This window comes from Esox lucius, chromosome 19 (assembly GCF_011004845.1).
Source record: "Esox lucius isolate fEsoLuc1 chromosome 19, fEsoLuc1.pri, whole genome shotgun sequence".
Taxonomy (NCBI): Eukaryota; Metazoa; Chordata; class Actinopteri; order Esociformes; family Esocidae; genus Esox; species Esox lucius.
This window is the reverse complement of record NC_047587.1, coordinates 46,193,363-46,215,101: the sequence shown is the minus strand read 5'-3', so window position 1 is coordinate 46,215,101 and position 21,739 is coordinate 46,193,363. Positions and strand designations below refer to the sequence as shown.

General features: G+C 41.3%; 1 protein-coding gene across 5 annotated transcripts in view; it reads right to left on the bottom strand.

Moving 5' to 3' along the window:
* LOC105008069 (serine/threonine-protein kinase BRSK2) overlaps positions 1 to 21,739 on the bottom strand; it is an 864,007-nt gene that overhangs the window by 305,237 nt on the left and 537,031 nt on the right. For all 5 annotated transcript variants that reach the window (XM_029115106.2, XM_029115108.2, XM_034288278.1 and 2 more), the window contains exon 4: positions 10,901 to 11,041. In XM_029115106.2, the coding sequence (XP_028970939.2) occupies positions 10,901 to 11,041 (141 nt within the window). The remainder of the gene's footprint in view (positions 1 to 10,900; positions 11,042 to 21,739) is intronic.

Here is a 21,739-nt window from a genome sequence, read left to right as displayed (position 1 = left end):
AATTTGTAATTACTAAATATCTGACAGACATTTAGCGTGTAATGTAGAGATGTAGCCGAATCATATTGAAGTAAAAAGCAATGGTTTAGAAATCCATTTTCAAAGACACTGTAGCCTACACAACCTATATGGTAAAATGCAAATTCTGTTTTTGGACAGCTATGTAAACTCTAACATTGATTGATCCTGAAAAAGGGGTTCAGTTGTTTATAGGCTATTCCTATTTGTTTTCCAATGCCTCTTGATATGAAAGTAATCAGATTATGTTACTGAGTTTAAGTAATCTAAAAGTTACATTACTGATTACAAATGTGGATCTCTTCCCCCTCTACTCCTCCCTCTTCTCCTCGTCTTACATCCTCAACTCTTTTTGCTTCTTCTCGAACATCCTCAACTGTTCTTGCTTCTCCTACATCCTCAGGTCTTCTTGCTTCTTCTCCTAAAACCTCAACCCTTCGTGCTCCATCTCCTCTTATTTCACAATCTGCTCAGTTACTGGGATTTTCACGCACAACCATTTCTAGGGTTTACAAAGAATGATGTGAAAAGGGAAAAACATCCAGTATGCGGCAGTCCTGTTGGCGAAAATGCCTTGTGGATGCTAGAGGTCAGAGGAGAATGGGCCGACTGATTCAAGCTGATAGAAGAGCAACTTTGACTGAAATAACCACTCGTTACAACCGAGGTATGCAGCAAAGCATTTGTGAAGCCACAACACCACAACCTTGAGGCGGATGGGGTACAACAGCAGAAGACCCCACCGGGTATATATATACTCAAACCTTCAACATTTGACTAAGTGCTACAGCGCCACCATGGGGTATATAGGTATAGTAATCCCTTCGGGCTTCTCATGGCAACAAGTATGCAACGTTTCATGCAAATTGAGCCACATATGGCCGAGTTATGGGCCTCTGAAAATGGGCCCGGTGAAAAAGAATAATAAATATAGCTGCAAGCAGTGATTAAGGGGACCAAGTAATGATAAAAGGAAACTTTGAAGACCCTTGGAACATATGTTACTGTAACTAAGCAATTGTCTTTACATTTGCAACTTCAATTAAAGCTGCAAGCAGCATTTAGTGGGTTTTAAAATTTAGTATGCATGAAAATTATGCAATATGGTATGTAGGGTAAAAGAAACTGCACATGTGTACAAACATTAAGCCAATGTTGGATGTTTTCTACTGATCAATTGTGACCCCATGTAGTTTTTTTTTACATACTGGACTAGTTTATACAACACTTGAAGATCTTCATACATTGATACTAAATGTCAAACTACATCAAGATTGGTCATTTGCTGCCATATGAGTAGTCATTTGCTGCCAAGACCAGCTCACCAGGGATGGGTGTGGTGACATAAAAAAAAGTCCAACTTCACAGGCTTGCGCCACCATGAGGCTGATTGGCATGTCCACTGCACCAGTACCTTTACACCGTTTTAACTAACAGGAATTTGGAAAAAGGACAGTTTTTTGCCAGAAGAATAATAGTGAAGTGGAACAAACAACAGGATTTTGGCATACTGTTGAAACCCTAATGACACATTGTCAATTGACTTTGATTGCAGAATAGCTTAGATTATTACAAAACATTCTCAGCATCAGCGTAATAAAAGATAGTAGATGAATGTCACACTCACAGAAATTATATAGTGAAAAGCTTAATTCTTCTAAGCTACACATTGAAAATGGAAATTACCATTTGAAAGGTTAAAAATTATATTAAGACTAGTCGAGCTAGATAATGTAGATAATTAGAGATGTTACTTCTGTACATTAATAACAATCACACCATTACCAGAATTGAGTAGTTATGTCAAATCATTGTATTGCTAATTTAGCAAGTTTCTAATAAAGGAATCAATTTCTGTGATGGTCCCTTCCTTAAGGGGCCATTCCGCTGCGTGTCTTCTGTGTTTCCTTGTCTTGTCCTTGTATGTGTAATGGTCCCTTCCTTAAGGGGCCATTCCGCTTCGTGTTTTCTGTGTTTCCTTGTCTTGTCCTTGTATGGTCTTTCCTGTTCTTGTTTCTGTTCAACGTTATATTCAGTTCACCTGTGTTTTAGCCCCCACCTGTTTCTGTTTTCCTCGTTTTCTCAGTGTATTTAGTTCAGCCCTTTTCTCCTTGTCCTTGTGGGTCATTGTGTGTGTATATGTCGTGTACGCCTGGTGTGCCTGGTGTGCCTGGTGTGCCTGGTGTGCCTGGTGTGCCTGGTGTGCCTGGTGTGCCTGGTGTGCCTGGTGTGCCTGGTGTGCCTGGTGTGCCTGGTGTGCCTGGTGTGCCTGGTGTGCCTGGTGTGCCTGGTGTGCCTGGTGTGCCTGGTGTGCCTGGTGTGCCTGGTGTGCCTGGTGTGCCTGGTGTGCCTGGTGTGCCTGGTGTGCCTGGTGTGCCTGGTGTGCCTGGTGTGCCTGGTGTGCCTGGTGTGCCTGGTGTGCCTGGTGTGCCTGGTGTGCCTGGTGTGCCTGGTGTGCCTGGTGTGCCTGGTGTGCCTGGTGTGCCTGGTGTGCCTGGTGTGCCTGGTGTGCCTGGTGTGCCTGCGCCAGTGGACTTTTTGTAGTGCCCGGCACTCATTTACGTTATTCCTTCGTTTGTTTAATAAAAAGGGGAAACCCTATGGACTTCTGCATTTGCCTCCGTCTCCATACCTAACAGCGTGACAATTTCCATTTGTTTTACTCCACTTTGAAGATTGTAAATAAAAACAACAGTGTGTTTACACACAAATCAAATGCATTAATATAAAAAATATGTACAAGTATATATTTTAGTCATTTAGTAGACGCTATTATCCAGATCAACTTACAATAAGTACAGGTACATTTTCCTGGAATAAATTAGGGGGGAGTGCCTTGCCCTAGGACATAACATTTGCCTTAATTGGGAATCAAACAGAACTTAATTACAAATTTCACTCAAACTATAGAGCTTGAACACACAAGGACAGGCTTCACACCCAAAGACACGCACAAAACACTCTGCATAAATCCAGGTTTGCGTGGCATCTATAAAACAAATAATATTGTTAGTCAATTTGAAATACATTTTATGGAAAACTTTATTTTAGCCATGGGACTGATCTGAAATCTACCTGGACAAAAGTTATACACTGAGGGCCAAAACTTTGAAATCATTTACAAATGTTGCTGCGTTGAAAGGACATTACTTTCATTCACCAACGTGGTATTCAACTGATCAAAGTATAGTCGGATATTAATGATGCAAAAAACATTACTATTTAACTATGTTTCGTTTCATAGCTGATTGATGTTCCATTTAGGATTAATGGACTTCTAAATTCATAGACCCGCCCAGCTTAATTTTATTCACTGATTTCGGCAATACTATTTGAGATATCAACTTTTCTTATATAACTTTTAAAGATAATGGTTCAGAGGTCATTCACACCAAACGGCATGCAAATCCGTTCAGCGGTCTCGGAGGAGATGTTGTTAACGTGATTTTCACCAAATTCAAAATGGAGGAAAATCCAAAGGGGCGAATTTGAAAGACCCCAGAGACTTATTTGGTCAACATGAGAAGGGGCATGTATGGAACTTGTCTGCATGACTCTACGACATACGGGTCATGAGATATGCATGCTCAAACCTTCAACATTTGACTAAGTGCTACAGCGCCACCATGGGGTGTATAGGTATAGTAATGGCAGAGGCCCTTTAGGCCTCTCATGGCAACAAGTATGCAAAGTTTCATGCAAATTGAGCAACATATGGCCGAGTTATGGGCCTCTGAAAATGGGCCCGGAGAAAAATAATAATAATAAAACCAACAAAAACAATAGGGTACCGTAACTATGGTACTTGGTCCCCTAAAATAATAATAAAACCAATTAAAGTTGTGAGCAGCGTTTCAGGGGCCAAGCAGGGCACAGGAAGCATCTCACTGCATGCTGTCACTAGAGAAATGTTTTGCTATTTAAAAATGCCCATTGCCGCTAGTAGTCAGGATGTCCAGTCGAAAGAGAGGAAATCAAAACATAAAGACCTTGAAACCAGAAAAGGAACCAGGCAATCCTAGTTCAGCCGATTAGAAGGGATGAATATTGTTGTCGTTGGCAGGTTTCAATCCCTGGTTTTCTATGTGGCAGACTGTCATTAATCATTACACTATTTAAACAGCAGAATGCAACTTTTACCTCAGCCATTACATTTGTGATGAAATAACGTGGACAAAATAACATTTATTAACGGAACTAAAGAGTAGTCTTGCACAAAGACTATATAGCTAATAGCTATACATTCTACTTATAACGAAAACAATGACTCCAATCACTCCATGGCTGATTTGTGTCTTTGGAAAACAATAACAGTATATAAGGGTCACGTAAAACAATTCTTCTCCTAAACATATGAGAATCATGGTATTAAAGAAGCGACATATATTGTTGTGTGAAGGGTGAAATGTACCAAGTGGGTATACATTTCCGAAATACAACATTTGGAACAGCACAGAGGAGAATCGAACCAGGGGCAGAACATTGAAGAACAGGGATGTCCCCACTACACCACAGGGACTACTGGTGGTCCCTTCAACCCTCTATCTTCTCCAAATGTAAATTTTACCCCAGCCATTACAATTTTGCTGAGATAAAGTGGGCAAAAACATTTGTAACGGAACTAAAGTGTACTGTTGTACAAAGATTATTATAGATGGCTAGCTAGCATGATCCTTGAGGGGTCTATTCTACAGGACTGGTTATGTTTTCCTTAGGACAGTTGACAAACCCCCACTCCTTGAGTTTTAGGAAATAACCAGAGTGAGGGTTTGAAGAAGCTCTCTTGCATTTACCTTTCCTCCTGTCTGCATCTTCAATCTCCAGAGAACTTTCTATCTTTGATACTTGTACTGTAATTGTAATACTCTCTTTATATATTAAATTCTTTGGTTACATTAATTCATTGACTATTTGGAATGAATCTAAAATGGGTCCAAATCCAGTTCCACCAGGTAAAAGCACTTTGTGACAACCACTGATGTAAAAAGGGCTTTATAAATACATTTGATTGATTGATTGAACAGGTTTTTTGGAGACGAACTGCATTGTGGGATTGTTGACGTGCTGTACTCTGCCTGCTGTTACCTACCTGGCTACCTGCCAAACTTTTTCGAATTTACTCGATATAAACTAATTGGTCAAAATTCTATTTTAGAGTTTTTCCAACGCAATATTTATCTGTTGACCTCTTACCCAACTTTTCTACACCGGGACTCTTTTTGGACATAATTAACAGAACTACTCACCCCTGAACACCGGAGGCTAAGTATCATTACAATGCCTTTTCACTGTAATTGTTGTAGCAACAACACGGAGGAGAATGTTCGTCTTAAGTTAAAGATAGCAGAGTTAGAGGCTCGGCTTCTGACGCAAATGCCAGGCAAGGATTATGCTAGTGTAGAAATAGAAAAATCTGCGTCAGTGCCACCAGGTAGAAACGATAGTTTTGTTAGCCCCCCGGCACAGCTCCTGCAGCCGGGCAATAACTTTCTCTTGGTCACTGGGAAGAAATGCCGTCGACCAGTTAAACCTGAATCGTTGCTAAAACCAACTGAGACTTTGAACAGGTTTTCCCCACTGGAGTCGGAGTCAAGGCCCGAGCCGTCTTCGGAGGGGAATGGTCGGCAGGCATGTTCTACCGGTGGACTTGAAAAACTGAAAACTTTAGTCATTGGCGATTCCATCACACGCAGTATTAGACTAAAGAATCAGCCGGCGATCGTACATTGTTTACCGGGGGGCAGAGCCACCGACGTAGCCGCAAATCTGGGGTTGGTGCTAGCGAAGTCTAAAACTGGCAAGTATAGAGAGTACAGAGATATTGTTATCCACGTTGGCACCAACGATGTTAGGATGAAACAGTCAGAGGTTACGAAGCAGAACATAGCATCAGCGTGTAAATTAGCTAGAAAGATGTGTCGGCATCGAGTAATTGTCTCTGGCCCCCTCCCAGCTAGGGGTGGTGACGAGCTCTACAGCAGACTTGCGCAGCTCAATCGCTGGCTGAAAACGGAGTTCTGCCCGTCGCAGGAGGTAGAGTTTGTAGATAACTGGCCTTCTTTTTGGGACTCTCCCAGAAATAGGGCCAGGCCTGATCTGCTGAGGAGCGACGGACTCCATCCTAGCTGGAGTGGTGCTCTTCTTTTGTCTAGGAACATTGACAGGAGTCTTACTCCTATAGCTTTAACATGAGATAGGGTGCAGGTCAGGCTGCAGGCTGTTAGCCAGCCTGCTAGCATAGTGGAGTCTGTCAATAGCATAGCCAGAGTAGTTAGTACAGCTTTACCTATTGTCACTGTGACTTGTTCCAGGCTGAGAAAAGTTAAACAAGGTAGTGCTAACAAAAACAACCTTATTAAGATAAAGCCTTCCTCCACCTCGGTCAAAAATAAAAATAATTGTATCACTTCGCATCTCAAAATGGGACTCCTAAATATTAGATCTCTTGCTCCAAAGGCAGTTGCGGTAAATGAATTAATCTCTGATCATAAACTAGATGCTATTGGTTTATGTGAAACGTGGCTAAAGCCTAATGAATTCACTGCCTTAAATGAGGCCTCTCCTCCTGGCTATACTAGTGATCATATCCCTCGTGCGTCCAGAAAAGGAGGGAGTGTCGCTAATATCTATGACAGTAAATATAAACTTACTCTCAAACATATCACAGAGTTTCATTCTTTCGAAGCTTTACTCATGAAAGTTAACCAGGCCGATAAATTATTTTACATAGCTACTATTTATAGGCCCCCCGGGCCATACACACTGTTCCTCAATGAGTTTCCAGAATTCTTGTCTAACCTTGTAGTCATGGCAGATAGTATTCTAATTTTTGGCGATTTCAATATCCATATGGAAAACCCCAATGATCCTCTTCAAAAAGCCTTTCAAGCCATAATCGACTCAATGGGTTTCATCCAACATGTCTCAGGTCCAACACATTGCCACAATCATACCTTAGATTTAGTCCTGTCACGAGAAATAGATATTGTAGATCTAATAATTTACCCCCAAAATCCTGGATTATCGGATCACTGTCTTATTACATTTACCGTTAAAACAAGAAATCCACTTGCCCCCCAAACAATGAGTTTCAAAAGCCGTACTATAAATTCTCGGATTACAAATAAATTCCTTGATATTCTTACTAGTTCGCTCATAAATGACAGAGTAAATAAATCTGTAAACGATCAAATCGAGGATCTAAACTCAATACTGCGAAATACATTAGACATAGTTGCACCACTAAAAACTAAAGAAATACGCAATAAGAAACTTGCTCCTTGGTACACCGACAATACTAGAGCACTTAAGCAAGCCTCCAGAAAATTGGAGCGAAAGTGGCGCTCCACCAAGTTGGAAGTATTTAGACTAGCCTGGATAGACAGTACAGTACAATACCGAAAATCACTCACGTCTGCTCGATCAGCTTATTTCTCCAACCTGATTGAGGCGAACAAAAACAATCCAAAATTTCTCTTTGATACAGTTTCAAAGTTAACAAAAAAGCAAAGCTTAGCAAGTGAAGTGGGTCTTCACTTTAGTTGTAATGAATACATGAACTACTTTGATGAAAAGATCGTCACCATTAGAAAACAAATAACTGAATCCTTAAATAGTTATGGTCCTAAAAATCTCAGTTGTCCAAAAAATTTCCGGAACCTCCCTGATCAGGTGTCTATGGGGACACTTGAGTTTTTTGATACTGTATCGCTCGACACATTTACAAAATTTGTAATGAGTTCTAAACCCACAAACTCTCAGCTAGACCCGATTCCTACAAAATTACTTAAGGAGTTATTTCCTGTGCTAGGTCAGCCAATGCTGAACATAATAAATTGCTCCCTTTCCTCCGGATGCGTACCAAACTCATTAAAAATTGCGGAAATTAAGCCTCTTCTAAAAAAATCTAATCTAGATCCCGACATATTAAACAATTATAGGCCAATATCGAACCTCCCGTTCCTCTCAAAAAGCTTAGAAAAATGTGTTTCCCAACAACTGAATGCCTTCCTAAAGACAAAAAACATTTATGAAATATTCCAGTCTGGTTTTAGATCTCATCATAGTACTGAGACTGCACTCGTGAAGGTAACAAATGACCTTCTAATGGCCTCAGACAAAGGTTCCGCATCCGTCCTGTTGCTTCTTGATCTTAGTGCTGCTTTTGACACTATTGATCACTCCCTTCTCTTAGAGAGACTGGAAACCAATATTGGGCTACGTGGACATGTTCTAGCCTGGTTTAAATCTTATTTATCTGAAAGATATCAGTTCGTTAGTGTGGATGGCATATCCTCTGACAAGTCAAAGGTATGCTTTGGAGTTCCTCAAGGCTCGGTTCTGGGCCCATTACTTTTCTCACTATACATGCTCCCTCTGGGTGATGTAATCCGAAATCACAATATTAACTTTCACTGTTATGCTGATGACACACAGTTATATATTTCAATGAAGCATGGAGAAGCCCCTAAATTAGCTATTTTGGAAGCATGCGTTTCAGATATTAGGAAGTGGATGTGTGATGGCAATTTCTAAAATCCAAATAGTTGTACGAAAATGGTAGGTAAGACAGGAGAAATCGATTGCGCAATAAACGGTTTTAATGAAACTTGCAAGGAGAAAGTATACAGGTTACAAAGTAACGGTGAATAGTTTCTAAATGAAAACAGGCAATCGACAGTATTTAAAGACAGGAGAGGGGTGTGACAAATCCTGGACATTCCAGATCAATCAGGACACATTCCCTCTGTTCTATAACACACGTCAAATGCTATCTTCCCCCACCTTATCCCTCCTGCCAGAATGTTTACTGTAGCGTTTACCCAAAGGTTCACACCAAGGACAGCTCTCCTTCCCGCCATAAATACCTTCTTCAACTTAAAGAGTTCTTACAGTATCTGGACAGACAATAGATGCCCTGGTGAGTTCAAACAGATAAGGAGATAAAGAGTAACCCTTTCATCAGCTGACACCAGTCAATGATGCCCCCTAAGCAAATGCCAGAACCCTCACATTCATCTATCTATCTAAACAGAGGGACTTAGTCCTTTAATCAGTAAAAAATACACTGTATTAAGAAATTTCCACAACAGATGACAGAGAATTTCTTGCTCTTAAACTCAAATAAAACAGAAATGCTCCTTTTAGGACCCAAAAAACAAAGAGCGTTGTTAGCAGATCTCACTGTGAACCTCGACGGCTGCATGGTCGTATCCCAAAAAACTGTAAAAAACCTTGGCGTTACCCTTGACCCTGACCTCTCTTTTGAAGAACATATAAAATATGTCTCAAGAGTTGCTTATTTTCATCTTCGAAACATCGCAAAAATTAGAAACTTTCTATCAAAAACTGATGCAGAAAAATTTATTCATGCTTTCGTTACTTCTAGATTAGATTACTGCAATGCTCTTCTCTCTGGTTATCCAGACAAATTAATAAATAAACTTCAATTAGTGCTGCACACAGCTGCTAGAATCCTAACTAGAACAAAAAAATTTGAACACATTACTCCTGTCCTGGCATCCTTACATTGGCTGCCTGTTAGGGTTAGGGCTGATTTTAAGGTTTTACTCTTAACCTATAAATCAATACATGGACTTGCTCCTACTTACCTTGCTGAAATGATCCAGCCATACATACCTACACGTAACCTTAGATCGCAAGATGCAGGCCTTTTAATTGTACCTAGAATTTCTAAACAAACAGTTGGCGGCAGGGCCTTTTCTCATAGAGCTCCACTCCTGTGGAATGATCTGCCAATTAAGGTTAGAAATGCAAACTCAGTGCAAACTTTCAAGTGTCTACTAAAAACTCATCTCTACAGCACGGTTTATAATTAGGTGTAGTCTGGCCCGGGGGCGTGAAGGTGACCAGTAGGCTTGATACTGTCCACCCTTGCCGTCTTGCCAGGTGGGCTCTCGTCGCCACTGGGATGCCCTCCCTCCAATGCCCTTCGGGGGAAGAGTCACTGGCTTGTTGTTGACTCTCTATTGCGCACTTGTGCAGTTGGGCTGTACGCTGCTAGCAATACTCGGCCCTCATTCAGGGGGGTTGCGGTTGGTGGGTGTCCCTTTGGTTGATGCCTGGCAATGTGGTTGGATTGATTTCCTGCCTGTTGGGCCCTGTCCGGGGCCTCCCCCGGGTAGGGCCACAGTGTCACCGGACCCCCCCGTCTCAGTTTCCAAGGTGTTACGCTGCTATATTATTGTGCTGGGGGACATGAGGGATGTACTACTAACTTTTCTCAGTTTCCTCCAATTTTAAATTTTAGAAGGAGATGAGGTCCTGGTCCACACCGGCGGATTACCTGGTTTGGGGGGACCGTTGCTGTTCCTGTCCTTGTCCACCTGGTCATACTTCTGACCTAGTCTAAAATCGAATATACTCTGGATTTAGCCAAGAGAAATTTATTTATTATTCCAATTGGACACTTAATATCTCACCCGGCACAGCCAGAAGAGGACTGGTCACCCCTCTGAGCCTGGGTCCTCTCTAGGTTTCCTCCTAAAATTCGACCTTCTTAGGGAGTTTTTCCTAGCCACTGAAATTCAACACTGCTGTTGTTTGCTCCTTGGGGTTTAAGGCCGGGTGTCTCTGTAAAGCACTTTGTGACAACTGCTGTTGTAAAAAGCGCTTTATAAATACATTTTTATTATTATTATTATTATTATTATATCACAAATTAAATCTCTGGATTCTATAGTTCTTCACATAATGAAAAGGACTGGCTGACGCTAGCATGGGTAGGTATAATGGCCCACTGGACAGATTCTTAGAATTCCAGTTGGCTAGAGTCTTCTATGATGATGTGAAGTAAACTAATTATAACGTGTTTGCTTCCATAGCGAAGTGTAAATGTAATACGGATACACAAGGCACTTACCATATGGAGTGACTGTGGCAGAAGTCCAGTGCTGATATGATCTGTCGGAAGAACTTCCTGGCCTCCTTGGGTGTTAACCGTCCCTTCTTTACCAGGTAGTCAAAGAGCTCCCCACCTGAGACGTGCTCTAACACCAAATACCTGGAGGATTCAGGGAAAGAGAAATAAAATAACCAACATTTGGAAAGGCCAAGAAAACTACAAGTAATCACACCAGTGATTAATATTCTCGCAAGAACATTTGGTAATATACACAGGAAGTAGGTTGTGCCTCCAAATTGCCTTGTGGCTCAACAAGAACACCACATTGTTGCCTTAGTGGAGGAAAGTGATAGTGTTTATGCAATAAGGTCTCATGTATTAATGGCTTAATGATAGTCTAACTACATTGTATTTAGACTTTTGTCATCACTTTCCATTCATCAATTTGTGGATTCTCAGTGGTGCGCTGTCTCAATGCTGGAACTATTCAAGTGATGAAAAATGTGCGGGTACTGTACTGAGGAAGTGTTTGGCATTGAGATGCAAATAAAATGATTGGTTGTGTTGTAATATTATCAGAAAAGTTATATGAGAAATCTTAATGCCACTAGGCTGAGCCCGATAATAAGCTAGTGTACTATGTCATCATAATTTTCCTTTATTCTGTCCTATCTGAAACACTGAAAACAACCTAATTTCCATTTGGCTACAAAATGTTTTGTATAAATTCCCAAGTACCATAATGTTAAATGTAGAAAACATTTGGCACAAGCTCGGTCTCTGCATAACCTTTATTTAATATCTTCATCATTGGGCAAGTTCATTCTACAGTGCGAATTTCGACTTTGACCTTGACCCTAGAGCTTAGGCTATTGGTTGCATTCAAGAGCAGCTATTGTTCCTGAAGCATTTACAAAATTTGCAAATTGTGGCCTCTTTTTCCTATTTGTAGTGGAGGTGGGGACTTCTGCTATTGTAGCCCCCTATTTGTAGTGGAGGTGGGGACTTCTGCTATTGTAGCCCATCCGCCTCAAGGTTGTGCATGTTGAATCAGTCGGCCCATTCTCCTATGACCTCTAGCATCAACAAGGCATTTTCGCCCACAGGACTGCCGCATACGGGATGTTTTTCCCTTTTCACACCATTCTTTGTAAACCCTAGAAATGGTTGTGCTTGAAAATCCCAGTAACTGAGCAGATTGTGAAATACTCAGACCGGCTCGTCTGGCACCAACAACCATGCCACGCTCAAAATTGCTTAAATCACCTTTCTTTCCCATTCTGACATTCAGTTTGGAGTTCAGGAGATTGTCTTGACCAGGTTCACACCCCTAAATGCATTGAATCAACTGCCATGTGATTGGTTGATTAGATAATTGCATTAATGAGAAATTTAACAGGTGTTCTTAATAATCCTTTAGATGAGTGTATGACTTCTCAGTGACTGTCATATATATCCCCTCATAAAAATTCTATTAAACTTGTATTTGAAGTGAATGGTTAATAGCCACACATTTGTAAACAATAAAAATCAAGAACAAACAGGCAATACAATGAAAACAAAGGATAAATAAAAAAACTAAGAAGTCATTGAATAAAGGCTTTTTATAAAAAGACTGGTTGAGCATTCACATTCACAAGAAGTTTGACATAATATTGCAAATTCAATAACAAATGATCATACCACAATAAAAAACCTTGTGCCTAAAAAGCAGCCCGACTTGATACCGGTACTACCACTGTGACAGTCTGTATTTCTAGCAAACTGCACTTCATAACGGCAGTATGCACAGCCCTTTATAATCCTCTGAACTGGAATAAACTGGACCTCTGATCCAGATTCCAACACTTTGTACCAAACCTGTACAGGGGTCTTGAAATGATATTGATTTGGATGTTTTTTAGAACCAATTTACACCATGACATGAGATTTATTGCAGTAATAAATATTTTGACTGACTCAAGTCCTTTGGAGCAAATTACATTTAAGATTAATAACTGAGCGGATATCACACATGTTTTTGTTTGTTTTTTAATATTACTGTATTGATGGAAAACAAAATAACCCAATCTGGCGAAGAAAACCAGGAGTGAGGGCATAATGATTTTCAATGACCAATGATATTAAGAGGATTGGAAATCAATACCATCCCAATTTTTAACAAGAACAACATTTCACTTCATGATTGCACACTTCTTATACAGTTGGTTTATTTTTATCAAAATGTAATATTTCAGTACAGCGTTGAGAATTCATTCCAGCAATTTCTACTCAACTCACAAAGCCAAGGAAATGGTTACTGAAAACACAACAACAGTTCAAGGAAGTTCAAGTTATTTTGTTCCTCCAAATCAATGTAAGAGTTGACTAAATAATTACATTACAGCTAGCAGTATGTCCTGTAGCGAGTTTTGTGTTACAGCTACCTAGCTTGCGTGGTACAGTTAAATAAAGTACGCAATATTATGTGCATTGTAGCAGGATAAATAACCCTAGTAAAACATAATATAGATATATTTCTATACATAAATACCAAGCAAATTAACCATAATATTGACTGTATTTATTCTAGCTTGTTCGACCTGGTCTTCGTCAAGCAAGATGAAATATTATCTGTAAGTTGAACGTTTAACTACAGTAGCTATGTTAGATTTCTGCGTTAAGTAATTTTATTAGAATTTTTATTATATTCTAATTGACACGATTTACCCAATTTTCATAGCGTGCGGTCAGGGACCTACACAGTACTGGTGGCAAGGATGAAAAGTATATAGCCTTATGAAAGGTGAATCTGAATTTATATTACTTAAAAAACAAGAAACCAGGCAAGCCTAGTTCAGCCGGCCCACAATAGAAAGAGTAGCCATCTCGAGATTCAAACCTGGGTCACCCACGTGAAAGGCTGTGTCGTTGGACCACAAAGCTGTACATCTGTCAGGTGTCAGTCTAGCCTCTTGTCTCTATCCTGAACAAATCCTCTTTTGCCACCAGCTGTTTTAATAGTTAATTGGCCAGTTGTGAATGACATCAATACAGTTAAACTGACTAACGTTTTTTACTAAGTTTACCTCCACCACAAATAGTGTCTATGTATGGCGTTTGCCACTGGCAGTTTCAACAGCGTATTAGCCAGTAATAAGCTTTACCGGTATCTACTAACTCGAATAGTCATAAGAATTGAACAATTGCTAGCGAGTCTGCCAAAGCTATTTCATTTCATGGCATAACAATGTATTTTCTTCTTTTATGGCAAAACAAAATACTTTTATCTTTCATTTGTGAATTATATTTATACAAGAACTATCAATAAAGGTGACAATAACAAACTTTTTCATCAATTGAAAAGACGAGAGAATAGTGGAATCTACCAGAAATGATTAATACATTTCGTTGCTCTTCCACATGTCCACATGTCTAGGCACTGTCTTTAACCATTACGCCCCGGCATTACACGTTTTAGCAGTCGCTAGACTTCATTGAGGATTCTGTTAAACTCATTAACATTACTTATTAAGTTTACCTCCACCATAGCGTCTATGAACTGTATTGCTTTTGGCCGTTTTACAGCTTATTAGCCAGTAATAGGCTTACTAGTATCTACTAACTTCCTAGGAATTGTTATGGAAATTTTGAACTAAGGTGCATTTGAGAAAAGTCTGTCTTTCTATTGGCTGATATGTAAATCTGTACTTTGATTGGGACACACATGTCTGTATAATATCAGAGGATTATTAGGTATTTCTGCCTAGAAGAAGGATGTATTCTTTGTCGTCCTATACATGTATGAATGAGTTACTAGTTAAAGATACCGAGAGGGGTCTGGTGTTTGAATAGGAGACATCCTTGACCGGCACGGGTGGATTAAAGGGGTACTCGTAAATCTGTATAACCCTTTAGTGTCTCTGTTGACTATCCAGACATTGTGTCTCCTCAGGAGTTGAGAAGGATAAGGTGGGGGGACAGCCCGCCCTTTGGGTAAACTCTTGTGACAAGACCGATGGCAGCATCTTACCACACCCCTTTTTCTATGTAATAAATACGGATTGTTCATGTATGGAGTTAGAGACACCTCAGACGATTATGTGTGTGTAAGCGGTTGACGTGTCTCTCATAATAGTCTCTGTGCATAATAGTTAAGAAAACGGTTATAATGTACAAAGATATTTTTGTCTCTGTGTCCCTTACTCCGAGTGTCGATACATTGGAATTTCCATCACAGAATAATCATAAGAATTGAGTAATTGCTAATGAGACTGAAGATGAACTTTTCCATGCCAGAAATAGTCGCAATATAACTATATACAGCTTTAGTTAAGGCTTACTATAACTTGGTGGCTGCGTGAAATAAAACATTTATCATGCAAATGAATTAAACAAAATAATTTGAGGTGGGATGTCTGGATTGTGGGCATTGGGTGAGGAATAATTTGACTATACAATAAAAACTCACCTAGTTATATAAATGGCTAACCCCTTCTTACTGAGTTTAACTTGGTTAACAACTTGTTCATTACCATTTATCTATAAACATATTTATAGACACAAAAATAAAAATCACATTTATTGCTTTACTGCATTGGTTGAAAATGTCCTTCATCAGCGATAGATGGCTCCAATACTGTACTGAAAAAGGAATGTTTTGTCTTTCATATATCAGGAATAACAGTCCACGCAACACTGGTGTGCTTGGATGAGTGGTAAATCAGATTAGTCTAAAATTTAACTGTGACATGATGTCTGATATGGAGACTGACCCCGGTGGATTTTTGGTTTCCTCTCAGAGCTGCCACTCTGCAGAGATTGAGTACCTGATCAAATTAGCTGCGGAACAAAGGAGAGCCAACTACTCCCCACAAACTGTCAGCTAGAGCCGATTCCAACAAAATTACTTAAGGAGCAATTTCCTGTGCTAGTTTAGCCAATGCTGAACATAATAAATTGCTCCCTTTCCTCCGGATATGTACCAAACTCACAAAAAATTGCGGAAATTAAACCTCTAAAAAAATAGAATCTGGATCCTGACATATTAAACAATTATAGGGCAATATCGAATATCGTGTTTCCCAACAACTTAATGCCTTCCTGAAGACAAATAACATTTATGAAATGCTCCAGTCCAGTTTCAGATCCCATCATAGTACTGAGACTGCACTCGTGAAGGTAACAAATTACCTTCTAATGGCCTCAGACAAAGGTTCCGCATCCGTCCTGCTACTTCTTGATCTTAGTGCTGCTTTTGACACTGCTTATCACTCCCTTCTCTTAGAGAGACTGGAAACCCATATTGGGCTACGTGGACATGTTCTAGCCTGGTTTAAATCTCATTTATCTGAAAGATGTTAGTGTAGATGGCAGATCCTCTGACAAGTCAAAGGTATGCTTTGGTGTTCCTCAAGGCTCGGTTCTGGGCCCATTATTGTTCTCACTGTATATGCTCCCTCTGGGCGATGTAATCCGAAATCACAATGTACATTTTCACTGTTATGCTGATGACACACAGTTAAAAAATTAGCTACTTTGGAAGCATGCGTTTCAGATATTAGGAAGTGGATAACAGAGAATGTCTTGCTCTTAAACTCAAGAAAAACAGAAATGCTCATTTTAGGACCCAAGAAACAAAGAGCGTTGTTCGCAGATCTCACTGTGAACCTCGACGGCTGCATGGTCGTATCCCAAAAACTGTAAAAAATCTTGGTGTTACCCTTGATCCTGACCTCTCCTTTGATGAACATATAAAATATGTCTCAAGAGTTGCTTATTTTCATCTTCGAAACATTGCAAAAACCTGAAACTTTCTATCAAAAACTGATGCAGAAAAATGTATCCATGCTTTCGTTACTTCTAGACTAGATTACTGCAATGCTCTTCTTTCCGGTTACCCTGACAAATCAATAAATAAACTTAAATTAGTGCTGCACACGGCTGCTTTTTAACTAACATATTACTCCTGTCCTAGCGTCCTTACACTGGCTGCCTGTTAGGGTTAGGGCTGATTTTAAGGTTTTACTCCTATAAATAATACATGGACTTGCTCCTACTTACCTTGCTGAAATGATCCAGCCATACATACCTACACGTAACCTACGTTCGCAAGATGCAGGCCTTTTAATTGTACCTAGAATTTCTAAACAAATAGCCGGAGGCTGGGCCTTTTCTCATAGAGCTCTACTCCTGTGGAATGATCTGCCAATTAAGATTAGAAATCCAAACTCAGTGCAAACTTTCAAGTGTCTACTAAAAACTAATCTCTACAGCACGGTTTATAATTAGGTGTAGTCTGGCCCGGGGGCATGAAGGTGACCAGTAGGCTTGATACTGTCCACCCTTGCTGTCTTGCCAGGTGGGCTCTCATTGCCACTGGGATGCCCTCCCTCCAATGCCTTTCGGGGGAAGAGTCACTGGCTTGTTGTTGTCTCTCTGTTACGCACTTGTGCAATTGGGCTGTACTCTGCTGGCAATACTCGGCCCTCATTCGGGTGGTTGCGGTTGGTGGGTGTCCCTTTGGTTGATGCCTGGCAATGTGTGTGGATTGATTTCCTGCCTGTTGGGCCTTGTCCAGGGCCACAGTGTCGCCAGACCCCCCAGTCTCAGTTCCTAGGTCTTACGCTGCTATACTATTGTGCTGGAGGATTGGGTCAGTTCTCATTCCCCACATAGTTCTCCTTCTCCACTATAAATCGTTGTTGATAAAATGAATGCATTTTCTGAATTTTCCCAGTCTTCTCCCGTTTTAAACTTTAGGAGGACATGAGGTCCTGGTCCACACCTTCGGAGTACCTGGTTTGGGGGGCCCGTTGCTGTCCCTGTCCTTGTCCATCTGGTCATACTTCTAAATAGACTCTGGATATATCCCAGATAAATGTATTAATTATTCCAATTGGGCTCTTATTATCTCACCCGGCACAGCCAGAAGAGGACTGGTCACCCCTCTGAGTCTGGGTCCTCTCTAGGTTTCTTCCTAAAATTCGGCCTTCTTAGGGAGTTTTTCCTAGCCACTGAAATTCAACACTACTGTTGTTTGCGCCTTGGGGTTTAAGGCCGGGTGTCTCTGTAAAAGCAATTTGTGACAACTGCTGTTGTAAAAAGGGATTTATAAATAAATGTGATTGATTGATTGATATTAGGGTGTAGTTATTTTCTAGTCCATTACTTAGTCCATTATGTTTTGTTATTTGTTTTTAGCCTTTCTTTTGTTGCAATGCTGTGAGGTTAGTATTGTGTAAAGATTTTATTCACTATTACTATTTATTTTCTATTGTTACTTTGCCGTGCGGGAACTTGCAAGTAAGAATTTTCACTTAGAACTTGACTGTTTGCATCTTTAGTCACAATAAAAAAGAAATGAATTTGTCCTAATACTTTTTCATTTGTATTAATATAGGTAACATATTTTCTGGCTACCCTGTTAAATAGTTTTAAATACATTGCCGGTCAAAATAATGTACAGATTTTGCTGTTTGGAAAATTGGTATGAATGGAAGTTGCAAGGTTTGCTTTCGGCAAATGCCAGGTTCAACAGAAAATAGTTGGTCACAGTTCTCATTCCTTTATGCGCCATGACCCATATTACTACAATCTTTCTCCCTAGCAACACAGTAACAATGCAACGACAGGCGGAAGCAATGGAGAAGTGGGTACACATGTACATGTACATGTACCCCCATATACCCTGCACTACACCACTGACACCTTTCAATTAAATCTTCAGTTTGTGGGCTATTTCAAACATTGTATAGCCTTCATTCTTCAAAACATTGGTTGACTGACAAGTGTCTACAGAAAGCTGTTTCTTTTTTGCCATTTTTGACCTAATATCAATCTTAAGATAGTCTATTGCACGCTTTGGCCACTCAAAAACAAACACAAAGACAATGTTATGCTTAATTTAACAAACCAAATAGCTTTCAGCTGTGTTTGATATAATGCGATGTGATTTTCCAGTACCAAATTAGCAGTTTAGCACGATTACTCATGGATAAGGTATTGGAGTAATGGAGTAATGGCTGCTGGATATGGGTCCTGTCTGAAGTATTTTTCAAAGTGATGTTTTTTACATCAGTAATGTCTTGACTATACTATGTTTTGTTGAATGCCACTTTGGTAAATAAAAGTACCAATTTCCTTCTGAAACAGCAACATCTGTACATTATTACAATCATTTGGCTGCCAGTGTAATTTTGAGAACAATCTAATATTTAATTACATTGCTGTTTTTAGTAATGTGTCCCAATATTTATTTTATTTGAATTAATATATGTAACATATTTGCTTGTTACCTTATTACCCTGTTAAATTGTTTGTAAACGTAAGAGAATGTTTTGTTGCATTGCTGTGAGGGAACATACAAGCATTTTTTTGTCGAAATTGTTTACACTACTTTAATAATTGTACATCTGTTTATTTTTACACATTCATTGTGAAATGCTGGTTTTATAGCACTTAAATAAAAGCACTTTACAGGTAAACGCTGTGGCTGAATAAACATGGGGCGTAGGAAAAAGAAGGGGGGAATAATGGAGGGGTTGAAAAAGAAGGGGGGGTAATGTGTGAGATTATGGGGTAACTGCTGTCTGCAGTGAACACTAGAAGCGCAGAGCAATTGACACCAACTAGAAGTGCCATCAGGGGTCATTTTGACCCATGCGTGTTTTGAATGGGAGAGCATTGCTGATTACACAATGATCGGTAGATGGCGCATCTTACAAGTATATCCAACGCCAATGACACTTAGCACCAAAAGGACATTTGACCAAGCGAGACTTAAAATAAATGGTGTGGGTGTGTTTGCGCACGTTTGTACACTCAGGTTAGGGACCAAACCACCTTTGAAACCAGCCTTGCAAATGCATATAGATGGCATAAAAGTAACGTGTTTACAATCTCATGTAATAAGTGCATATAGAGATAGGCCTAAACAACAATGTGTAAGTGAAATAAATGTTATGGTTACCCTTAAAATATTTTTGAATATGTTGTAGCTATAAACTTTTGTTCCACACCAAATAAATCCTCACAATGAATTATTTTCTAGCAGAAAACATGATTTGAAATATAGCATCATAGCATAGCATCATCTTCCGCTTATCCGGGGCCGGGTCGCGGGGGCAGCAGTCTAAGCAGGGATGCCCAGACTTCCCTCTCCCCAGACACTTCCTCCAGCTCTTCCGGGGGGACACCGAGGCGTTCCCAGGCCAGCCGGGAGACATAGTCCCTGCAGCGTGTCCTAGGTCTTCCCCGGGGTCTCTTCCCGGTGGGACGGGACCGGAACACCTTCCCAGGAAGGCGTTCCGGAGGCATCCGAAACAGATGCCCAAGCAACCTCAGCTGACCCCTCTCGATGTGGAGGAGCAGCGGCTCTACTCTGAGCTCCTCCCAGGTGACTGAGCTTCTCACCCTATCTCTAAGGGATCGCCCAGCCACCCTGCGGAGAAAGCTCATTTCGGCCGCCTGTATCCGGGATCTTGTCCTTTCGGTCATGACCCAAAGCTCATGACCATAGGTGAGAGTGGGAACGTAGATTGACCGGTAAATCGAGAGCTTCGCCTTGCGGCTCAGCTCTTTCTTCACCACGACAGACCGATACATCGACCGCATTACTGCAGAAGCTGCACCGATCCGTCTGTCAATCTCCCGTTCCATCCTTCCCTCACTCGTGAACAGGACCCCTAGATACTTAAACTCCTCCACTTGAGGCAGGCACTCTCCACCAACCTGAAGTGGGCAAGCCACCCTTTTCCGACTGAGGACCATGGCCTCGGATTTGGAGGTACTGATTTTCATCCCCACCGCTTCACACTCGGCTGCAAACCGTCCAAGTGCATGCTGAATGTCCTGGCTTGAAGGTGCCAACACGACAACATCATCCGCAAAGAGCAGAGACGAAATCGTGTGGTCCCCAAATCTGACACCCTCCGGCCCCTGGCTGCGCCTAGAAATTCTGTCCATAAAAATTACGAACAGAACTGGTGACAAAGGGCAGCTCTGCCGGAGTCCAACATGCACAGGGAACAAGTCTGACTTACTGCCGGCAATGCGGACCAGGCTCCTGCTTCGGTCGTACAGGGACCTGACAGCCCTTAGCAAAGGACCCAGGACCCCATATTCCCCAAGCACTCTCCACAGGATGCCGCGAGGGACACAGTCGAATGCCTTCTCCAAATCCACAAAACACATGTGGACTGGTTGGGCAAACTCCCATGAACCCTCCATCACCCTGTAGAGGGTATAGAGCTGGTCCAGTGTTCCACGGCCTGGACGAAAACCACACTGTTCCTCCTGAATCCGAGGTTCTACTATCGGCCGTATTCTCCTCTCCAGAACCCTGGCATATACTTTCCCGGGGAGGCTGAGAAGAGTGATCCCCCTATAGTTGGAACACACCCTCCGGTCCCCCTTCTTATAAAGAGGGACCACCACCCCGGTCTGCCATCCCAGAGGCACTGTCCCCGACTGCCACGCGATGTTGCACAGGCGTGTCAGCCAAGACAGCCCCACAACATCCAGAGACTTGAGGTACTCAGGGCGGATCTCATCCACCCCCGGTGCCTTGCCACCGAGGAGTTTCTTAACCACCTCTGTGACTTCAGCCCGGGTGATGGACGAGTCCACCTCTGAGCCCTCATCCTCTGCTTCCTCAATGGAAGACGTGACGGCGGGATTGAGGAGATCCTCGAAGTACTCCTTCCACCGCCCGACGACATCCCCAGTTGACGTCAATAGCTGCCCACCTCTACTGTAAACTGCGTTGGTAGGGCACTGTTTCCCTCTCCTGAGGCGCCGGATGGTTTGCCAGAATCTCTTCGAGGCCAGCCGATAGTCCTTCTCCATGGCCTCACCGAACTCCTCCCAGGCCCGAGT